The sequence below is a fragment of the Vicugna pacos genome, chromosome 5 (assembly GCF_048564905.1).
Source record: "Vicugna pacos chromosome 5, VicPac4, whole genome shotgun sequence".
In the NCBI taxonomy this organism is placed as follows: Eukaryota; Metazoa; Chordata; class Mammalia; order Artiodactyla; family Camelidae; genus Vicugna; species Vicugna pacos.
The window spans coordinates 64,123,937-64,148,715 of record NC_132991.1 but is presented as its reverse complement, the minus strand read 5'-3'; the positions used below and the strand labels follow the sequence as shown (position 1 = coordinate 64,148,715).

Genomic DNA, 24,779 nt, shown 5'->3' with positions numbered 1-24,779 from the left:
CCATAAGCCGAGATCCGGCTGAGCTCATTGGACTTCTGACCTACAGAAATAGTGAGGTAATAAATTTGGGATATTTGAAGCCACTACATTTGTGCTAATTTGTTAACGGTAGCAATGGAAAATGAATACAATATCCGCTAAAAGTAGTCTTTTTGGGGGAAGCTGGGGCATGATATGACTGATAGGGTCTCTTCTTGGAAGTTTCATACTCAGCTAATGGAGGGGAGTCCTGGAGAACACAGAGTGACCAACGCATGAAGCAAAACAGACAAGATCCCCCACCCTCATGGTCCTTAAAGCCTGTGGTTTGAGAGAACAGTAATAGAATAACACAATAATAGAAGGTGATGACAGCTCAGGTGAAAAACATAGCAGGAAAGAGGTGGGTGGGTGAGGGATAAGCCAGGGGAGGGAGCAGATCGTGTAGGGTCTCAGGCACTGCAAAGACTTGGCTTTTGCTCAGAGTGAGTTGGGAAGCCTTTGGAGGATTTTGGGTTATTGTGTGAAGAATAAAAAAGAATGAAACTTTGCCATTTGTAGCAACGTGGGTGGACTTGGAAGGCATTATGCTAAGTGAAATAAGTCAGGCGAAGACAAATACTATATGATATCACTTACATGTGGAATCTAAAAAATACAACAAACTAGTGAATATAACAAAAAAGAAGCAGACTCACAGACATAGAGAACAAACCAGTGGTTACCGGTGGGGAGGGAGGGACAACCAAGGGGTGGAGTGGTGGGAGGGACAAACTATTGGCTGTAAGATGGGTGCAGGGATGTAGTGTACAACACAGGGAATTACAGCCAATATTTTGTAATAACTGTAAATTGGAAATAACCTTTAAAAGTTGCATAAAAATTAAAAAATTTTAAAAAGGCTAAATTTGAAGAAAAAGAAGAGTAAACGAGAGGAGAGCAGGAATGGAATCAGGAAGACCAGCTGGAAGCCATTGCAGCAATTCAGGCTGAAAGTGTGGTGGCTTGGACCAAGGGTGTGGTGGTGGAGATCATGAGAAGTGACAGGGTTCTGGATTCATCTTGAGGAGAGTAGACTTTATGAGAATTTTGTTTGAGATGAATGTTAGACTCAAGGAAATTACTAATTGTCAGTAGAAAGGCAAGCCAAAAGCTTGGTTTACCTGTGAAGCTCAATTTATTTCATGTGTCATACCTGTTAACAGGAATTTTTTAAAATTTAGGGTAAAAAAATGTAGCTACAACTATGATGGAAGTATTTTACTAACAGAAATTATTCTCAGTGAATTCCAATGTTTCTTACATATTAATTGCTATAACTCATATATAATGGAATCACTAAAATACTTTTAATTTATGGAAATCAAGTGTTCCTATTCATGGGCCTTTGATGTGGCTAGTTGGATAAATTCTGGGATGTTTGCATCATATCTACCCCATTCTAGTTTCCAAAACTACCAATTTGTTTTACGTTTTGTTATAGGCAGTGTTTCATGTTTTATTGACATGAAATTATGCATTTTTAATGCATTAACTTTCTGGTTCCAACTGCATTTTTGTTTATTTGCTTTTTGATTTTTTTCCTTACCAGAAGGAAATTGTTTCCCAGAATGGGATGGACTCATTTGTTGGCCTAGAGGAACAGTGGGCAAAATATCGGCTGTCCCATGCCCTCCTTATATTTATGACTTCAATCATAAAGGTATTGCACTTTTCTGAAATGATTCATTTGGAATAGAAATTTACTTTATTTTTAAAATAATGGACTGTGTGAGAATGGAGCAATCTCAGTGTTTTTCTTATCTTTACAGGAGTTGCTTTCCGACACTGTAACCCGAATGGAACATGGGATTTTATGCACAGTTTAAATAAAACATGGTCTAATTATTCAGACTGCCTTCGCTTTCTGCAGCCAGATATCAGCATAGGAAAGGTAATGATATTTTTGTACTTGTGAACCCCTAAGGGAAAACAAAATAATTTTTTATGTAATTCTTGATTGTCAGCCATTATATATATAAAACTCCTTTGACACAAAGATCATAAAAGATAAAAACAAAGATGGAATCTTTTCAGATACCTGGTTAAGAAAAGGTCTAGGACCTGAAACATCGTGATATTTTCTTTAGTTTAGAATTACCTGGCTGAGATATATGCATATCTACTTATAAATATGTGTCTATTACATTATATTTACATTACCTGATATGATGCTATATTATATTATGTATAAAAATCAAAGTAGGTAGTCAGCAGCATGATTCATCATTTTTTCTTGGTTACCTATTAATGGCCAAACTTATCTCACTCTATATTCCTGGACGAGCTTTGTGTTTTAGAGATGTCTTTCCCATCTCATAAGATTTGCCAGTAGGTGATTTCATTAGTATATGAAAGTTTAGAGTTGTGGAATTAACGAAGAGCAAGGGGTTTCCTATAGGTGTCCTCACACAATACCTTAATTTTATACATGTAAGTCAACTCAGAACCAGAGATGAAGGGTTGGTCAAAGTGACTCAGCTCGATTGTGGCACAGTCCAAAGCAAAGCCCTGATCTCCAGATTCTTTATAAGTGCTGTTTCCAGTGTGGTAAGCATATATAAACTTTAAAAACTTCTAGATTGTTACTTTTAAGTTATATGTGGTGGTTTAAAAGTCATGCTTAATTTTGTATCATGCAAACCTCATGAGTAAAATGCATGATGTTTCTAGGAGTAAACATAAATTAATGTATAAATGATTTTGAGAACAGTCATAATATAAACTCTGCCAGCATTAGACATTTTTCTTTATGTTTGGTGGTATTTTTTGGTAGGAGGAGGGAGAACAGTGGTAGAAGAAGTGGTGAGTTAGAGATTTCTTTGTTTGGTTTTGCATTAATAGTCCGAACTTTCTTTCTTAACATTTTTTTCTGACGCAAAGCACTACCACCTTAATGACTTTTTAGTAAGTTGCTGAAAGACCTCAGTTTTGTATTTCATTGTTGACATGATTCTTGGATAAAACTAGTCAATGTGAGGGGATTATTATGTACTCACTAATGGGACTAAAGCCAACAATGAGTTAATATAAAATACTTCAAAATAATTTCAATTTCATTGATATTGATAAACATTCCCAATATTTCGTGTACTCTCTTATGAATTTGTGCACTAAATGATGACAAATGCAAGCCTTTCACAGGTTTTAGATGACCATTAATTTAAATCATGGTTTTATTGTACTGAACTCTAATTTTATAACCATTCTTTTCGATTACTATGTATTCCGAGAATCAGAATAGCTAAGGATGGTAAAAATACCCAAAGTGTGGACTATTTTATATAAACGTGGTTTAAAAGTTAACTGAAAAATCTGGTTCATTTTGTTAGCGTAAGTAATTTTATCTCCTTAATTAAAAACATAAAGATTGTTTTCTGTTGTTTACAACCCTTAAGCAGTAATTTGAGAAAACTGAGGAAAAGTAAATATCCTCTAAAAAGAAAACTGGGTATCTCCTGACGTTTTGATAGACTGTAGGGAAAAATGATATTACTTATTTATGAGATATTAATTATTAATTTTTTTGTATAAGAAACAAAAGGTAAAAGTTAAAAAGTGTGCGTTTAGGATAAATTCCACATCTTCATAGGGGAAATAAGACTAAGACCTTTAGAACATCTATTGTTTTGCTCTTTAAATGATTTCCGTATCATTGACTTGACAAAATGAGATAACTACTATTTTTTATTAATAGTAAGGGGAAGGAACTCTTTTTTTTTTTTACATTTTTTATTGATTCATAATCATTTTACAGTGTTGTGTCAAATTCCAGTGTTCAGCACAATTTTTCAGTCATTCATGGACATATACACACTCATTGTCACATTTTTTTCCTCTGTGATTTATCATAACATTTTGTGTATATTTCCCTGTGCTATACAGTGTAATCTTGTTTATCTATTCTACAATTTTGAAATCCCAGTCTATTCCTTCCCACCCTCTACCCCCCCCCCCCGGTAACCACAAGTCTGTATTCTCTGTCCATGAGTCTATTTCTGTCCTGTATTTATGCTTTGTTTTTGTTTGTTTTTGTTTTTTAGATTCCACATATGAGCGATCTCATATGGTATTTTTCTTTCTCTTTCTGGCTTACTTCACTTAGAATGACATTCTCTAGGAGCATCCATGTTGCTGCAAATGGCATTATGTTGTCGGTTTTTATGGCTGAGTAGTATTCCATTGTATAAATATACCACCTCTTCTTTATCCAGTCACCTGTTGATGGACATTTAGGTTGTTTCCATGTTTTGGCTATTGTAAATAGTGCTGCTATGAACATTGGGGTGCAGGTGTCATCCTGAAGTAGATTTCCTTCTGGGTACAAGCCCAGGAGTGGGATTCCTGGGTCATATGGTAAGTCTATTCCTAGTCTTTTGAGGAATCTCCACACTGTTTTCCATAGTGGCTGCACCAAACTGCATTCCCACCAGCAGTGTAGGAGGGAAGGGGAAGGAACTCTTATGTTAGGCTGTGAGGTTGTTAAATTCTTTAAAGTATGATATTTAAAACAGTAGCGTACTGTGGAAATTACCATCTATCTCATGTCTAAAGGCTATATGAACTTTTGGACAGCAATTTAACAATACATATTAAGAAACTTCAAAAGGAATCCTATCCCTTGATCTTACAATTTTACTTCTAATATTCACACATAAAGATTTGAAGTGGGAGGAACTGAATGGAAAAAAAATGTTCATTGAACCATTAATTATTACAGTGAATATTCTGAAGAGTTTAAATTTCCAATGAAGAACTGGCTAAATAAGCTCAAATATATATTTTGTGTAGATTGTGGTCTTGGGAAATTCTTTTGTTATACAGTCATCTGGAAAAAAAATCAGGTAATAAACTTGTATATAGATCGGGGATGCATATGCTCAAAACAATAAGAAATTATGCATAGAAATAAGATAAAAACAAATACTCAAAACACAGTGGTCCTTTTTGCCTGCTGGGAATTAGGGAGTGTTTTTCCTTTTCTCTTTTGCATTTTACACGTTTATCCAAATATTTTCTATTATAAAGTTTAACATTTTATTAACAGAAAAAAATGTAATAAATATTTTTTTAAAAAGAAACAAGAGACAAAGTCTTCTGCTTCTAATCAGGATGTAGGAGGTTGCAACAATAGGGATGAGTTAAGATGCAAAATTAGTAATTTGTAAAAATCTGTCAGTGAGCTGAGGATGCCAGAAATCTAAATGAACCTAATTCCAAACATGGGAAAGCCCTTCTTATGAGAAAAGAGACCCATGGCTGCATTCATCCCTGGCTCTGCACCAGAAGAGGAGCAACCAGGCTATATATAGAAGAGGATAAAAAGAAAAGTGCCAGACTTTTAAAACAGTTTTCCACAGACATGGGCTGGAATAAGGACTTAGAATTCCAAGGAATGAACCGCAGTCACAGTGTGTCACCCATCAGTCAATTCTTTCCCGTGGGGCCTTCACTGAGTGTCAAGAGGCAGTGTGCCAAAGGCTGCGGGCAGTGCAAGTGGGCTGAGAGGTTTCCTGAGATGTGCCTGGGGCCTCTTAGAGTGAGAGGTAGCTGTTAGCTGAAGGCACGGGACAGAACAGAGGCGCTGGGGGACGTCTCTTGGGGGACCTGGGGCCCTCACTAAGTGCATGACCACTGCAGCTCAGAGGCCAGGGAAGGGAAGGAAAGCTGAGAGAAACCCCCAACATGACAAATCTCACTGAGTAAAAGGCAGCAGCCTGACAAAATAGAGCTGAGAAATATCTTTCCCAGGCATATGAGGTCTTCATCTAAAGCAAGGCACTGGCTAGCTGAGAACCAGAGCAGAGCAGCAGAGAGGAGTGACATCTTCTGAGATGCAGAAAGCCCAGGGCAGAGCTGAAGAGCGAAGTGAGATCCTCAGCAACTCCAAAGCTGTTGAATGGGTCTAAAAGCAGAAGTAGTCCTTTTGTGGCTTGAGAAACTCAGATGGACTAAAACCCACATAATGGCCACTAGAGGCTGCTGGTGCTCAGATCCCAAGGTCCGCTGAAGGAAAAGTCTTGATTCTGCTCTCAAAACCTAAAACCAAGATAAGAGGAATCATAAAAACAAAAACAATATTAAAAAAACTATAGCAAACCCAACTGCAGTTTAACAACAAAGTGATCCAGCCTCCCCACCCAAGAAGCCTAACAGAGGAAGAGGCCTGCCCTTTTCAGGCTGTTAGTATTATATACTTCAGTCCCTACTGTCCTTTCACTTACAATGTCTGTAGTGTAATAAAAAATTGCAAGATAGAGACCCAAAATCTAGAGTAAAAAGAAAAGCAGAAAAAAAGATGGTCCAGATATTGGAAATTGCAAATGAGGACTTGCTAATAACTATTATATATATGTTAGATGCTTTAGTGAAAAGGTGCATAAAACAGATGGGAAAATCAGCAGAGAAAGGTAAACTTAAAAAAAATAATTAAATGGAAATTCTAGAATTGAAATGTTCAATTCAGGAATGAAGAATTCATTTGATATGAAGTTAGATGTAAAGAGAGAGAAAGAATGGGGCAAAATAAATACCTGAGAAGACAGTGGCCAATTTTCTAAAATGGATGAAATAAATCAATCCACAGGTCCCAGATATTCAGCAAACCCTAGGCAGGATAAATAAAAAGAAAATCACACTTAGACACATCATGGTTAAACTGCTGTAAATCAAGGTGAATAGAAAACCTCAAAAGCAGTGAGAGAAAAGTGTCCCATTATATTCAGGGGAACAACAAAAGAGATGCTTGACTTTTAGTAATGAACTGTGGAAGCCAGAATGCAATGGAATGGCATCTTTCAAATGATAATACGCATTAAGATAAAGGCAAAATAATGATGTTTTGGACAAAAATCTGAGAGAATTTATCAGACTTTTGGTATAGGAAATTCTCAAAAAATTATCTAGGTGTAAGAGAAATATACCAGATGGAAGCATAAATTGGCAGAAAAGAATGAGGGGTACCAGAAAAATGTATATGTGGATAAAAAGACAGACTCTAAAGTTATAAAGAGAACTATATACCTATCCTTACTTATTGCTATGCTTTTATCTATCTTTTTATCTATATCTGTAATCTAATTCTTTAAAAGTCTACTGACTGCTTAAAAACATAATAGCTGCTTATTAGGTTTTATAAATTGTGTAGAACAAAATCTAAAAAGGGACAAAGGCTTGGGGAGCAAAATTGAGTACACAACTAAAGTTCTTATATAGTGAAATAGCTTATTATTATTTAAATGTAGTCTGTGATAGGTTCAAGATACAGAATCAAGTTTCTGTAGTAACTACTAAAAAATAACACAAGTGAGATACTAAGAAATACTTGATTGACTTTCCCCATCCCGACCCCCCAATGAAAGGTAAGGAAGTAGGTATAGAGGAGCAAGGAAAAAATAGGACATACAGAATGCAAATAACTGTATGTTAGATTTAAACTCAGCCAGAGCAAGAATAGTATTCAAGGTAGATAAACTAAACACTTCACTGAAAAGGCAGAAGTTGTCAGGATGGATAATAAAAGTATGACTCAGTTGTATGCTGTCTTTGAGAAATGTACTCTAAATATAAAGATACAGATAAATGTGAAGATAACAGTTATGTTGAAATTAAAGAGTGGAAAAAGGTACATGCTGTGCATTCTCCAAGCAGAAAGTTGGTGCGGCTAAGTAGACATCAAGACAAAAGGTATTACCAAGATGAAGGGACATTACAAAGTTTTTAAAGACTCAGTTACCAAGAGGGAATAATCCTAAATATACATGCATTTAGGAGTTACAAATTACATTAAGCAAAAATTGTCAGAGCTAAAGGAGGAAATAACCAAATCCCAGGATGTTGAAACTTTTTAAAATGCTATTCTCTTGGTAATTGATAGAACAATTGGACAAAAACATCTGTAAAATATCTTTCAAACAATTTGATTAAATTGACATTTATGGAATACTATACACAACAACTGCAAAATTCACATTCTTTTAAAGTAGTCAACAAAATTTTTCAAGGTAGAACATATGCTGGGCTGTAAAACAATTTTCACTAAATCTCAAGATTAAAATATACGGAGTACATTCTCTGATCATAAAAGAATTAATTGAAAATCAACTAAAATAAAATATGTAGACAATTCATAAATAGTTGGAAATTATGTGACCAATGGCAAAAGTTTGAAATGAATAAATACGAAAGCTCAATATTTATCAAAAATTGTGGGAAACAGCAAAAACAAAGCATAGAGGAAGATTTATAGCTTTTAATGCTTAATTAGAAAAGAAGAAAGGTGAAAATTCAATGATCAGGTCTTCCACGTTAAGCTATATAATGTAATACCTAGAGCAACCACTGAAAGCACTGTACAAAAATACATATCAAAATGGAATTCTACAAAATCCTCAACCCACAAGTGGCAGGAAAAGTAAAACAGAAATGAAAAATACAACAACAGAAAATAAAAAAATAAAATGATGGACTTATCCTTAACATATCAATATTATATTAAAAACAAATGGTCAAAATATACTTATTACAGAGACTAAAAGAGTCTATGAAAAACATGACCCAACTGTATGTTATCTACCAAGTTTGAAACTCATTTCAAATACGATGATATACACAGGTTACATACATACCATGCAGTACTATTCAGCAATAAAAGAGAGCAAACCTGATGTGTTCAGCAGCTTGAATGGATCTTGAGGACATTACTCTGAGTGAAAAAAGCCAGCCTGGAAGGTCATATACTGTATGATTCCATTTCTGTAACATCTATGAAATGACAGAATTATCAAGGTAGAAAACAGATTAACAGTTGGCAGATGATAGGGATAGTGGGGAGGAACAGGGTAGGTATGACTGTAAAGGAACAGCACAAGGAAGATCGCTGTGGTGATGGAATAATTCTGTATCTTGATTGCAGAGATAGTTACAAAAATTTACATATATGATAAAATGACATAGAACTGTAAACACACGAACTAGACCAATACCAAATTCCTGGTTTGATATTTTAGTATAATTATGTAAGATATAAGCATTGGAGGATACTGGGTGAAGGGTACATGGGACCTTTCTTACTATCTTTTCCACTACTTTTTAATCTATAATAATTTTAAAATAAAAAAAAATGAAAAGGAATGAACCATTGATTCATGCAACAATATCAGTGAATATCAAAACAGTATGTTGACAAAAGAGCGTATACTGTACAATCCTAACTCTGAGAACGGTCGAGAAGTATATGAAGTACATGAACAGATAAAGCCAATTGTGGTGATAGAAGTTGGAACAGTAGTTAACCTGGGGGTGGATGGTGGGTGGATTTTTGACTAGCAAGTGGCACAATGAACTCGGGTTTGTCAAAACCCATCAAGCCGCTCATTTAAAATCTGTACATTTTGTTTCATGTAAGCCACGGCTCAGTAAAAAAGCTAAAGAAAACTAGAAATAATATTCCAGAATTGACATGTTCTTTTTACCAGTTTTCTCTTAAAATTATCCTGTAACATGTGTTTTATTTACTCCAAATATCACATGTCAAATATACACTTGCAATTAATTAAAATGAACACTGAAAAATACATGGAGTAAATATTGCAACATTTAACTTGGCCTCACTTAAGCAATAAGAAATGCCAGATATTTTCATTCCACCTTTAACCCTGACTTGAATTTAGGGAGTAAAAGGAAGGCCGGCCAGAAAATAATCTATCTTATATGAATGTGGTAACACATTGCCTAAGAAGTAAAAGTATGATTTTTAAGTTTATCTACATCAAAATATTTGTTCAGACCTGCTTTTCTGATTAAATCTGTGTTTCTTCAGCAAGAATTCTTTGAGCGCCTCTATGTCATGTACACTACTGGATACTCCGTCTCCTTTGGGTCCCTGGCTGTGGCTATTCTCATCATTGGTTACTTCAGGTGAGTGACTCCTAATCACTTTCTCTGTGAAGGGGCAGCTCTGTTTCCTACCCATCAAGGCACCGATGTCTCACAATCTGTGCTTCCAAATATTTTCCCAAACACAAGTGTTTGAATTCAGCCTAGTGTCATATTATTTGACTTTGACAATTTATTTTTCATGAGAAATTCAGCTTTTTTGGTTGCTTGTTTGTTTAAAAAGTTAAAGCGTCAAAGCAGTCTGAGACCATTTAGCCAACAGATCTACCCTATAGTATATTCTGTTTGCAGAGGAATGCTGAAGATAGTCACGTGAGTTACAGAAATTCTCACTCATGAAGTAAAGACTTATTTCACTTTTCCCAAATGATTGTTGTGCCACTGGACATAAATTTATTTTACATAATCTCTAATTTATTTGATGTTGTATATAATGAAATAGTATTTATTGATTTTGCTGCAATTTATTTTGTTATCCACTTAAACTTTTGTCCAATTCATTTCACCTTAATTTAATCAAGACAGAATTTCAGACATCACTATGGAGATAAAACAGTGAACAATGTGTGTAGAATGATACTTGCAGCTGGCCTGTGACACAAATAGCGGAGAAAACAGTTTATAGTTTGAAAAGTGCTATGATCCAGGTGAGGAAAGGGGAGGGATATGAGGGAAGACCTCCCAGATGAAGTGAAACGACAAGTGCTACATGAGTATAAATAATAGTTAACCGAAAGAGGAGACTGGGGAGAGAGTTTAAACTTAAGCTTAGATCAAGAAAAAGCATGGAATATTTGAGAATTCAGAATTTTGGTGTAGGCAAGTGATGGGCTTTGAGGCTAGAGAGGTAAGCAGGGTTGAGAATGTATTGAGACCTGTAGGTTATGTGGAGTCTGGACTTCACCCTGGGAGCCAATGGGAAACCACAAAGGATTTTAAGTGGAGGAGTGACAGGTAACATGACTTGTATTGCAAGGTGGAGCGTGAGCTACTGGGATGCAAGATAGGAAGCCCGTTTGGAAGATGCTGGTAGAGTCATCAGGACAAGAAGATGGTGGCCTGGCCGGGCCAGTGGCCTTGGGGATGGAATAAAAATGGGCAGCTTTGAGCTATATTAACTAAGACTGTACCATTTAAAATTTTAGTGCTTAATTATGTGTGAGAAAAGGAGTGAGGTTAGATGATACATTAGAAAACTGAAATGGAGGATTTAGAAATTAACAGACACTACAACTAAAAACAAGTTTTAAGTTTTGGTTCCTATTATCTTATAGTCCTCTCTTCCTTGAAACCGCTCCTGCCTATTTCCTGGTTTGTTTTTCTTCTTTGATTTATTGCTATCCAATGTATTATCTCATGTTTTACTTATTTATCTTTTTATTTTTTGTCTCTCCCTCTACAGTGTAAAGCCACATGAGAGTAGGCATTTATTTTTTTCTGTTTGCTCATTACTGCACTCTCAGTAGCTACAGTGTACTTGATATATCCTGGTCCTCAATAATATTGTTGAATTAATAAGTAAATGACTAGTTCTAATATTCCAACCACTTCTTCTAACATAATTACCCATATAGTAGTGGTCTAGTGATTTAGTTTATATTTCCAAAGTTTTTTGCTTTATTGATTTACTAGTCCATTATTCAACAAGCATTTTTCTCTATCTTGTGATAGACCCTTCTTTGTATTGGCAGAGGCCAAGTTAAGACACGCTGCAGACCAGGAAAGTAGTACGTACACCACTGAGAGAAACTGACACGTTAAATGATTGTTAGTATTGTAATGCAGTTTTCTAAAAAAGGGAATACCAAGGAGCTAGCCCCAAAACTGACAAGGTAAGGAAGAGAGATTTCCTATAACAGCTGATATTGGAGCTGGTATGAATGATCAGAAGGAATCCAGCATATTCCAAATGATGGGAACAGAATATGCATGATCAGAGGCATGACGGAGCAGAGTGCTCTCAGGGAATATAGAAGGGTCCTGTGTGAACCCAGCATTAGATGCATAGGACGGAGCGGCCACATGGGAACGGCCCAGGGGTAGAAACTTGAATTTGTGGCATTAGGTTCTGCAGGCCCTTGTCAAGGGCTTTGAATTTTGTCTTATAAACTAGTGTACAGGGAGCCAAAGAAGTTTTTAAGTACAAGGGTAACATGATCACATTTGTGGTGTTATAGAGGGGTTCCTCAAAATAGCCTTGTGAAGTTGGCTTGGCTGGTGTCATCTCATTTGAGAGACAAGAAACTGAAGCTCAGTGTTCAAAGTCACAAGGTGGTCCAGCTGGAAACAGAACCTTCATCTTCTGCCTACTATCCACAGCTCCTTCCATTACACTGAGCTTAGCTGTGGTTGTTCAGAATAATAGACAAATATCTATGAGAATAAAAGCTACACGAAATTTCAGGAGGATACAAATGATGAAGTAATAATTCTTCAGTTTACGTAACAGTTTATCAAAGTATTTAACAGTGGATACAATTACTTTCTACCCAGTTGCTGTACTATTTTGCTGTACAGCAAAATGATACAAAAATTTTAGAAACTCTTCAGTTGCACAAAACAAAATATTCCTTTATTGTAGTAAGTAGTGTTGACTCTCTTAAAAATCAAAACCTATTTATATACTATGATGAAACTCTTCACAGTAAATAATTACTTTGTGCACTTGATGAGTTATCTGAACAAATACTGCTCACCTCTGAAGACATTCCCAGTGAAGAGTTAATCAGTGGGAGGACCGTCGGGGCAGAGTGGGCATGAATACTTGTCCCTAACATGTTAACAAGGCAACACTTTCAAAATGTCTAAATTTATCTCATTCTCATTTGATCTTTCCCTCATATAGTATGAAATATAAAAATATATTTTTGGATTAAAACATTTCTTACTCCCCTACACTTGAGTGCTTTGTCTTTTCTGGAAGAGTAGTAGTAGTGTGTTCATTGTACAGGAAGGCTGTGCTTTCTCTCAGTCAAGCAATGGTAGAGCTGAGTCTTTTGATCAGATTATACATCCCATTTTTTAAAAATCAAACTTAAAAAAACCTTTTTTGGAGTTAGCTTTCTGTCCTAGTTGGTGGTGTTATATCTATTCCTGAGTGTGTTACTGACTTAACTTGTGTCTAAGATCCTTTTTATAGTTCCAAAGCTTTTTATGTTAAAGGAAGCTTGTTTTCTCTCTAATATTCCTAGGAAATGAAATTGTAAAATATCTCAGTTCTTATAGTGAATGTATTAAAAATGTGAACATTTCAGTTTTTAGTAAGTTTTGTTCCCATCCAAGGTAGTTCTCCATTAATTATTACTCTAATGTATAGTATAATATAATGCTATAGGGTAATATAGTATAATATGTAACACTGCAAAATATGGATAAACGTGATAGCAGATCAGGATAAATTTGAAATTAATTCTCAAAAAGTTACATTTTAATTTTTGACCCTAATTGTTTCTGTTGGGAATATATAATAGCGAGCTTCTGTCTTTGTTCAGGTTTACTGTTTTTCTTCTTTTGGGGGATGAATTTGGGCTCATTGGTGTACTGTATTCCTCCATTTCTAAAGTTATTCAAATCTAAATACTGAATTTTTTCTCTCTATAGACGATTGCATTGTACGAGGAACTATATCCACATGCACTTATTTGTGTCTTTCATGCTGAGAGCTGCGAGCATCTTTGTCAAGGACAGAGTGGTCCATGCTCACATAGGAGTAAAGGAACTGCAGTCCCTGGTGATGCAAGATGACCTACGAAGTTCCATGGAAGTGCCTTCTGTGGACAAATCACAATATGTGAGTGTTTTCATCATGAGTTCCTGTCATGGCTCACCACTTTCAAAAGTAAAAAGTCCACCTACAAAACCAGAAGCTTGTGGTTGAAAAACCTATGGCATTTAGTTCCTTTAATGTAGAGTCAAAGACTTGTTCTCGTAAAAGATTCCATTGTACTTGATTCTGCTCCTAAAATGTCATGGTGTTATTTAGTTAAGTAGAATCACCCAATAACTCAGTTAGAAGGATTATCACCATTGAAGCAATATATCTAGAAATTAGGTAGAGTAGATTGATTGTCTTGATGGTGTGAATTAATGCCATCGGTATCTGTGCCCTTTGCCCTGTCACTTTGTCGTCCCTGCTGATTCTGATTCTGAATTGGCTTTGTGACTTGTTTTACCTGATAGAATGAAGTGGGTGTGGTGGTGTGCCAGTTGAGAGTAGACCTCTATGAGTGAGCCTAGCCAAGATTAGCTAAGCATCACCCAGAGCAGCAGAATCACCTAGCCAATCCATAGATTCTTAAGACTTACCAAGCGTTTATTGCTTTAAGCCATTAACTTTTGGTGCATATAAAAGACCAGAATAAAATAAATTCATGGTAGGGTGATAGATAATATTTCTTCTTTATTCTTTTCTGTACTTTCCTAATTTTCTCTAATGATCAAGAATTATTTTTATAAACAGGGAAAATTAAGGAGAAGTGAATTCTTGTAACTTCTAAAAGAAAAAAATTCTTATTTTAAAAATAGAATCAAGATAGCAGTTTTAGAAATGCTGTGTTAAAATAACTTTGTTCTGGTCTCTTTCAAAAGTCTTGGCCTTTTTATGTACAAGTGACATTAGACTATAAAAAAGAAATGGAAGAACTTCTTTTCAGTGGTCTAATGTTGGCATCCAGTACAATTAGGAATTCTAATATAGTGCAATGTTGGTTTATTTGTAACAGATTGGGTGCAAGATTGCTGTTGTGATGTTTATTTACTTCTTGGCTACAAACTACTATTGGATCTTGGTGGAAGGTCTCTATCTGCATAGTTTAATCTTTGTGGAGTTCTTTTCGGACACCAAGTACCTGTGGGGCTTCACCTTGATAGGCTGGGGTAAGGCTTTTCTGTCTTTGTTTCTTTTCAGCTGGATTATAGATTTTAGGGCTTTCTGTCTTGCCTATCGTTAGCATTCTTTCAGCCATTTTTCTTGAAATAACCCCCTCCCCACCCTATCTTTAGCTTTCCTTTCTTTTTCATTGTTCATTGGGGAAATTATTAAAATTAAATCTATAATCCTCCCAGTGGTAAACAGACTTTTCACATTTAACTTAACGGTTAGTGTTCTTAGGCCAGATTTTTGAGAGGATTCTTTGGGGGAAATACTGTGTTAACCACACACATTTAGAACTGCTGTGCTCATGTCATTTCAGTGTCCTGATTTAACAATGATTACATTCTAAAAATTTTGAGTTTTGAATTTCTAAGCTATAACCACACATCTTTGATTTGTAATTCTAGGTCATATGATGAAAATGCCAGAGAGAAATTTATAGGACCATCTTGACTGGATTTAACAATACAAATTACAAACAATTATGAGATTTACCATGTCTTTTGGAAGGAAATAGTCCACATTACTTTTGGCATAAGTAATTAAAAAAAAAGGATATTTAGCTCACATTCCAAAAATGCCTTGTCAGTACTAGAGGGATTACTGAAGGAAGCACTAACTCAACATTATATGGAGAAAAGATGTTGTTATAATTTAAGACAAATTAAAACTCATATATATGGTTAAAATTAAGAAGTCTTAAGGTTAACAATTGCAAATCTCAATTGCTATTTTAATATCCAAATTATCAGGTGCTTAGCACAGGAAAAAAATTAACTAAGTGGCTCAAGATGAAATTTGAAGTTTTTTCCCCCTTCCAAAATAAAAATATTTCTTTGCCTGATTTGCCTTAATATTGTTATAACATTTGCAGATGTGAAATAGGGAACATTTAATTTCCTGCTAGTTAGTTAATAACCTTTAAGAAGACAAAGGGCTAATTTAGTAACACTTTATTTATTATGAAATAATAATTGTCATAAATAAAATTTTATTTCTGAAAACAGCTTGTCTGCTTTAAGGTGTTCCCTTATCTTTGACTAGCAGTTACTAAAATAAAAAGAGATTTTTTTTTTAGGGTACTTCAGAAATTTTCTCAACAGCTTTTGGTAGCTTGCCTTCAAATTAAAACTTTATCTAATATTCAAATCATAACTAGAAGTTAGTAAAGGTGTTGATAGAAAATTCAACAATGAATTTGTCTGAGTTCCATTTTATTTTTTGGATTTCTATGACACTGGTCACACTAGTAATAAACTTGTTTTTCTTTGTTTACGTATTGGTTTGGTAGCTAATTCCCCATCAACTCTTATTTGGTTATATCAGTCAGTCTGTCGCTCCTTAAAGTCAGGAGTTTGTCTCACTGAAACCCAGGAAATCTGTTTTCAAATCTTTTTATGGAAAAGAGAATTCAAAAAATAGTCAGGGTTCCAATGAGCTTCTATGCAAGTATGAGGTTCTTACCTTCCTTTACAACTTTCATTAATTTGTCTGCAAAATTTTTGCCACAGGAATGACAGCTACAGTAGATAAGCATCACTACTTGAAATCTTAATTTCATCAATTGGTTTTAGAACATGCATGAAAGCAAGTAATATTTACGTGGAAACTCACTTTAAAAAAGCATTTTGTATGCAATATTATGTTCACTTAATTAACAATAATTTAAAACAGTAACAACCAATCTTTACAAAGTTATAGTTCTGTAGTTGGCCTGTCTTCTAACTTCTTTCTATGCAGCTCTTTTTTTTTAATAAATGGTATAGGCTAGGACATCTATAATTTTAAAAATAGTAATGTTGTTTAAGAATCTCTCTCTTCTACTAAGACACAGCTACCATTTAATGAAGTAAATATCTAAGTCTATTTGATTAATAGACTATTTTTCTCTTAGCTCAACACCGAGAGTCTGATTTTAAAATATCATTTTTATTTCAGACTCATTTTTCCAAATTTCTGTAAGAAAGATGGTGATCCAAACGTTGTAGCTGCTTTGCAGGATCCTTTGCTAGAATAATCCATAAAGGATCCAATTTCATATTTTCTTCCAATGATTTATTGGCCTGATTGGAGAAGAGAATTTACTTGAGTTCCTTTGTTACTCATTGGACCTCGTCATTGTAACTTTAAGCTTTCTTTAGCTAGGTAAATACCCAGAACTTTATTACTCACATTGTAATGATGTGTGGAGTTACATTAGTTACGTTGATCTTGCTGATTCTTAACAATAAACTGGTGAGGAAGGAAATTGCAACCTAAAGAGGAACATATGCCATATCTGTTTTGGTAGCTTGAAGGCAGATATTTAAAATGACTGTTTTTATACATCTTAATCACAAAACAAGATGTATAGAGGAGTAAAGGCAAATTCTAATGATGACTATGTTCCTTTTCTTTCAACCAGCCACATTCTTAATTTTTCCTATCTCTGCCTCAGTTTTCTCATAAATAAGGCACTTTACTCTTGGTTCCAAATACACATTCTGAAAATACATTTAATTCTATATTTAACAGATGTCAGTCAAGAAGTACAAACTTCTAGTTAGAAGATAAATAAGTACTATAGATGTAACATTGTACAGCATAATGGAAACAAGATGTCAGTCTTTCTTCTTTATGCTTATTGAATGTGGTAATTTACCTTTATATTAGCAGCCATTCTTAATTTTCAGCTGTCAAATGAGATGCCAGAATGTACCTAATATCATATAAAAGCACCTATCTTGGTTATATCATGCAGTTGTTTCCCTGTTGCCAAGCTTTCATGGAGAATATTTTCATATTTTGTATTATCTGAAAATATCTGGAGAAGGTACTACATTTCCAGTTTTATTATCTATGTATAAAATGATTTGAATCCAGCAAACATTTTTTGATCATCCATTCGGCAGTAAATATAATTAAGATGCAGAGATATGTGTTAAAGTCCCAGCACACAAGAAGCATGCAGTCTGATCCTTTATGTTTTTTTTTAATGCTTATTCTGATCATGTGTATTATATTCAAAATATTTAATTTATAAAATCAGTTCTTCATGAAATTATTTATGAGCCTCAATATAACACCTTTACACATTTAAAGATCTTGTTTGCTTCAGGCACAATTTAAAAATCTAGAAAAATATTTTTCCTTTTCCCTATGATTTTTAATGCCATTATTAATTCTACCTTAAAGTTATTTTAAAGTTAAAATTATATTTAACCATTACAGTCAATAAAAGATCTATATTTTAACTCTACATTATGAAAGATAAGGAACTTGGTTCTCTCTGCTTATGACTTTTCCCAGACTTTTAAGATGTAATTTGGAGTTCTACTACTTATTATTAAAAATTATATGGATTATTATTTATTTAAAAGAAAATAAATTATGATCAAATTTAGATTTATTTGTGACAATTATGTAGATTTATCACTGTAGGTTCACCTGGTTTCAAGATTCCATCCCTTCTCCAGTTTGATTTTCTACAGTTTTTGCCCACTGGTAGTACTTAATTCAGTAAGCATATTTTATTTTCCATTGTAGTGCTTCTGTTTCAGATAGGTCCTTTTTCATAATGCCTTATTCTAGTCTTCTAGAGCATTTTTTTAAGACTATCAATTAGATATATTTTGTAAAGATTTCTTTTGTTTCCTGTAGTTATTCCATGTCAGGAGAAGGTAGCCCTTCTAAAGTTTCATAGGTAGACATTCTCCTTCATAACAATGGAAGACTTTTCAAAGGCTCTGCAGTTTTCCTCTCAGAGAGATGTGCTCATTCAGTATTAGCTTTAGCATCCTCTGAGCGTTTAAGGACACTTCTATCAAAATCATACAGACCAATTTCTAGGTTCCTTAAAGGATGAATCAGCAAGTGATGGATACTGAAATCCAGCATCCTGCAATAAGTAGAGAGGGAACTGGAGATATAGCTTGGAGCTTCGTGTCTGGGCAGTCAACATAGCCTGGATTTCCAGGGGAATCTGTGTTCCTGGTTAGTAAGACATTATGTGTCTATAGCAAATCTAGGAATCCCTGTGTCATGATGGGTTTCTAATTTTCAGGACTAACTCTACACTTCATGATCAAGCTATGATTTTACAATACTATAGTAGCATCATAGGAGGGTAAGGCTGAGGTTGGATTCTATGAAGTTTCTGAATTATCCAATCCAAGATAAAATTACATAGACCAGTACAGGAAGACCTTTTTACCCCATTTTGGCTTCAGGGCATCTCTGGTTTATGCAGTGGGCTGTTGTGTGTTTTTATTTGAAGAAAGGGTTTAGTTGCCAAAAATTTTTGACTATTGTTAGCCTAAACCATTGTTTTAAAGGAGAAGAGTAATGAAGCCACACCAAAACCCAATTCTACTTATTCTTTGACCAGAGATTGCCTCCTTCTTAGAATCACTCATTTGCAGGAGGGTGGGTATAGCTCAGTGGTAGAGTGTGTGCTTAGCATGGTCCTGGGTTCAATCCCCAGTAGCTCTGCCAAAAAATAAAAATAAAAATAAAAATAAAAATAAAAAGATAAATAAATAAAAACCTAATTACCTCCCTGCAAACCAAACCAAAACAAAACAAAATCAGTTGTTTATACTGACATTTCATGAAAATAACCCAGTTCTTAAAAGATGAATGCAAATATAGGGTAATATGAAAATTTACATTAGACCTACTTAAAATAACATTTAAATTTAAAATAACATCTAAATTTCAAACATTCTTCTTGTATTTATGTGTTCTCAGTTATGTAATAATGTGATACTAAGGTTGGTGATCAGAAATCCTTAAAAAACCCAAAAGTAGTTTCTGTTCTTTATTCTTCCATGATTGTCTCTGTGCTAATCCTGTGAATGAGGGTTTTTCCAAGAGGATAAGAAAAGCAATTTCACTAAGACATGGTGCCTGATATAAGATATTTGTTATAATTATCATTTAAAATATAATTCCAACTCCAACATCATTGATCAGTGAGTAAAGAACATCATTCAGGAAATTCCTGATCGGGAGATTGTAAAGGAAGCAGAAGATAAAGCCCTGCAAATGAGGAAATGTGGACATTTTGATCAAAGGCAGACAAACACTTTTTAAAGATAACCAAACCAACAGAATAGCAAGGAGATTTATGTCAGACCTTTTTGACTCATTCTGTCAGAAAGAGCCATGCTCTCCCCATTTCATAGTATGTTTTGTTTTTTCTCCATAGCACTAATTGGTAAGTGAAGTTGTTATTAACTTTGCCTCCCCTGCCAGATATAAGTTTCAGGAAAACTCGTTATCTGTTAATTTTTTTAATCTTTGGAGGCAGTAACAGTTCTTGATACATGAATAGGCATTTGATAAGTGCTTAATAGGTTTATATGGATGGATGGGTGGATGGATGGATAGTTTAGATACATAGATAGAATATGCAAACTCAGCCTAAGAACTGACCAGAATTGGTAGATCTGTTTTGGCAAAAATTTCCTAGAACATAGAATTTGAGCAGATTGAAAAAAAAAAGAAGTTATATACAACAATAAATAAGATTGGAATATGGAATCATAAAATTAAACCGCTACACAGACAGGCTGAGGCTAAATTCAATTAGATCACTGAAGAGACCAAAGAAATTATTTTTTGTGGGATATCACCTTATTTTAATTTCTTTCTGAAAATTTTCTTCATCAAAATCTATTTTTATGCTATCTACTTTTTTTTTGCTAAGAAAAGGTATGTGAAAAATTACAAATGTGTTTTTTAAAAGGTAAAGAATATTGTATTTAATAAAAAATGTTCTAAATTAGTTAAAAATTTTTTTCTCCCTTTGTAAGGTGCGTCCTAGCTTCTATAGTGTTTTCATTATGGTTTCTGTTTCCTTTTTTTAAACCTCTTTCAAAAAGCCACATAATGAAAAGTTATCCATTAAATCCTATGGTCTTCTATTGCAGTGTCCCATAAAAGTTATGGTTTGTGACTTTTTTGTGATGTCAGAGTCTAATCAGGTTTAGCATGAACTGAACAGTCGCCTTTTACTGGGGGCAAAGGACTTGTGGAAAGTCAGTATAATAGATTTGACATTGCAAGCTCACCAGTGTTTATTATTTATGAAGGACAAATATGTCATGCTCAAATCATCAAACTAACATAGCGCCACCCTTTGCTAGGCGATTAATGCTTGTAAATGCTTCTGTCTTGAGCCAGTATGAACCAGAAAAGAAGAGGCTAAACTGATCAGAACTTTCTAATTTTGTGACTTTCAGTTTAGCCTCTCTGTGCCTTCCACTTTTAGGATGAGAAAGTTTGAATGTTTTTAAAACAGCAGACTTCCTCCTCCTTGAAAGCATGTGGCTGTCAGCGTGGCAAGATTAAAAGTTGGATGCACCAACCTCTGCCTGCTTTTGACCCCAGGAATTTCAGTCTGCTCCAAATATAGCTTGACTCCTGCATCCCTCGAATGAAAACAGGGCCAATCTTCATCTTCAGGCTTTTGGGAACAAATAACATCAGCGTACCGGTTCATTTCTCAAAGGGACAAGATGAAAATTAAGTGGACTTTTCTGGTTCACATGTTAACATTGTCATGTCTGTTTTTCTCTCTCACTTTTAATGGTATATTTTTATGTATGATGAATATAAGGAAAAAAATCCCTTGGTCTTGAAAGAAATACGGTTTCTGAATCCTTTTTTGATTGCAGGGTTCCCAGTGGCATTTGTTACAGCCTGGGCTGTGGCACGAGCAACTCTGGCTGATGCAAGGTGAGTGAAAAAGAAAACGTTAAAGTTTTGCCAGATACTAACAACTATATACAAAATAGATAACCAGTTTCTACTGTATAGCACAAGGAACTATATATTCAATATCTTGTAGTAACCTATACTGAAAAAGAATATGAAAAGGAATATATGTATGTATATATATGACTGAAACATTATGTTGTACACCAGAAATCGACACAACATTGTAAACCGACTACACGTCAATAAAAAAAAAATTAAAAACAACCCAAAAAAGCCAAAAGAAAACAAAACAAAAAAGAGCTTCAGATTTTCTCAAGTGTGGCTTCCTCCTTGGAATTCACTTGCTGTTGTTCTTGATGACATTGCCCTGTAGAGATGTCATGTGGGAAATTACCTTGATGTAACAGTAGTCTCTGATACATTACCAGCAAGCTGTCCGTCCCAGAGTCATGGAACAGAAAGACTCATAGACCCAGTTAGGGTGCTTGAACTCCATGGCTTACGAAGTCAAAACACATGGTGAGAAGCAAGGGGAAAGAGATGGGTAAGTTCATACACAGGATATGGTGCAGGTGCACGCAGCTGAAAGGACCGCGCCACCTGAGTCCTGGGATAGGCAGTATTCATACCTCCTCTCCCTCTCTCTGCCACATCAGCCTTCCGCACTGAGAGTGTGGTTATGAGGACCAGAGATGAGGTAGCAGCAAGGAGACCCACAGACGGAAGTACACACTTGCTGTCTCAGAGAGACCCAGGGCAAGTTCACTGGGCCATCGCTGTCGCTTGCCAGGTAGCCTGCTGAGCAGCTGTGGGTTTTACTTGCATCCTTTGGGCAAAGGGTATGAGGCCATGGGTCTTAGCAATCAGTGGCTGAATTAAGATGTCAAGAATTTCGAGCACTTCCTGTATCTCAGGGCTATTTTCTGCCTTTTATCTATTTGGTGTATGTATTGGTCTCCAACTGGGTGGGGGAGGAGTCTTAGTTTCTGCAGAACAACTCAGAGGTATGAGTCAGATTGTTATCTCTGTCCCTTCCTGTGACTCTGTTTTTCAAGCTGTTGTTACTTTTCTTGCTTGATTCCTTTTCCTCTGTTTCTGCATTTTCTCATTTCTCTAATCATTAACTGTTTGAGTCTGCTCTCTGGAACTTGGGGTAGCCCTAGGAGACTAAAGCTTTTTTCCTACAAACAAGAAGCGGAGGCGCAGAAGGTCTTGTATCCAGCAGGGCCACGCAGGGTCCTGCTTGGTTTCATTTTTACTTACCTTTTTCTCTTCATGCTACTTGGATTTGTTGACAATCGAGGGTTAATGTCAGCTACGTTATTATCATTGTTGTTATATTTTCCAGAGATACTGGAAATTTCAAAGAAAACTTGCAGCCCTGCTATTTGATCTCTTGAAGGAGGGTGGGAGGGGTTGAGTCAGAAAGAGGTACTAAGTAATGCTAAATAATTTAACCCTGAGATATGTAACTGTATCACTTTGATTTGGAATTTTAGAGAAGGTAGAACTGGAGGCATTTTTTGATTCAATCCCCGCTTTTGAGAGTTGAATAGAATGAGACCCAGAGATATCAGTTTACATCTTCCAAGCCTACAGCTAGCCTGGAGCAATTATGACTCATTCATCCATTCAACAGCTGTTTGAGGCCTTGAGCACGGAAAGAAAGAAAATATATTCATAGCCCATTTTATATGGAATTAGATGATTAGTTTTCTTAGTTATTTTGCATTTTTCTTAAAAGTCATAAACTAAATAATAAACTAAATAATCATGTCTCTTTGCTGAAAAAATAAATACAGAAATAAATAAAAGTTTATTACTTTTGACAAAGAATCCATTAGGTACATGATATTTTGAAAAATACAACTAATACTAAATATTGCTCTAAAACAGATGAATTAATGTAAAAAATTAAATATTATTTAATTTTCTTGAGTGTGATCTGACCTATGTATAGTGCCAGGTCACAAAGTTCAGGTGGAGAGAACAGACACAGAGCATCTCCAAAGGACAGATGGGACTTCTATTCATGTCTCTTACTTTTGAGATTTATCTTTTTTTGATCCAGTCTTTCAAAGCTAGACATCTTGGACATTTAGAGATAAGCAGATCAGACCCAGTTTTAGAAGTGCTCTAAACTCTACTGAATATACAAAATAAGTCTCTTCCAGTTCTAAAATTCTGTCAAAGTGTTATTTGACTGAGTAGTTTAGATTGGACAAATGACTTAAAAACTATTTTTGTTTCTCTTTTTTGTACTTCCAAAAACACCTTACAAGATACCTTATTACCTTCTCCCTGCTCTTTCAAAGGAGATAAGGGATGCCAGCAGGAAGGTTGGGGCTTGCAATGGAAAATAACAAGAAAAGATAAACTCTGCCGTTCTTAGGAAATATGTTGGCCCTCAGGGAACTTCCTGTACTCTAAGAGTGTGAGCTGTGGAGACAACGCAGTATGCAGTCGACACAAGGCCCCGGATCCCTCTGGTGGAAAAAATGCGTTTCCTGTTTCCAGTCCTGGCTGCATGAAGTCCTACTTTTTAGTCAGACTTCTGTGTCTCGTGTTCCACTATTCAGAACTGCGTTTTTACTAACATTTATTCCTGCATTTCCTGGAGTGTTAAAATTTATTTAAAAAATCTGAACTGAGGGTAGTTTCTGGGCCATGTTAACAAATACTCTGTGAGCTGGGACACTGAAGAATTAATGAAAAACAGGGATTAATAGCATTACCTTGAAAAAACTGTAAAATCTATCAAAGGGCAAATTTGAAACTTCGACATTGAAAACTCAAAAGTCAATTTTTTTCCTGTTTTTAAAGGTAGCTGGTTTTGACCTACTTCAAAATACAAGTATTTGGTAGAGCTAGAATTGTGTGATTGAATTCCAGTGACACCATGAGAAATGTCATTGAGGCAAAGAAAGAAGATTATAAAGATATTGGCAAATGTCGAAACTGAAAAGAAAATTTATGAAATCCAAGAGTTTCATGGCTAGTGAATCAGTGTTCAATTTATATTCATACAATATATGCCACTTAAAGTCGGAAGCCTTTTTAGGGTAGTGAGGTAGACGTTCTGCACGACTCAGTATTGCTGTCTTTTATGTTTTTTCATCTGGCTGAACAATGTGAAAAATAGATGCATGTAAATAATGTTAGGAAATATGCAATGATGTGCCAGTGTAAAATGTCTCAGTGTTTGATTTCCATTCTCATTCAGACTTCAAGCCCATTGACTTTGCAGATTTCAATGTGGCTGGACCAGGATGACACTGGTCTAGGGGTC

The 24,779-nt window shown here is 35.1% G+C and overlaps 1 protein-coding gene across 2 annotated transcripts in view; it reads left to right on the top strand.

The window, feature by feature from the left end:
• PTH2R (parathyroid hormone 2 receptor) overlaps positions 1 to 24,779 on the top strand; it is a 77,771-nt gene that overhangs the window by 31,690 nt on the left and 21,302 nt on the right. For both annotated transcript variants that reach the window (XM_006205241.4, XM_072962111.1), the window contains exons 3-8: positions 1,571 to 1,681; positions 1,791 to 1,912; positions 9,839 to 9,936; positions 13,516 to 13,705; positions 14,637 to 14,790; positions 21,448 to 21,508. In XM_006205241.4, coding sequence (XP_006205303.1) covers positions 1,571 to 1,681; positions 1,791 to 1,912; positions 9,839 to 9,936; positions 13,516 to 13,705; positions 14,637 to 14,790; positions 21,448 to 21,508 — 736 coding nt within the window. The remainder of the gene's footprint in view (positions 1 to 1,570; positions 1,682 to 1,790; positions 1,913 to 9,838; positions 9,937 to 13,515; positions 13,706 to 14,636; positions 14,791 to 21,447; positions 21,509 to 24,779) is intronic.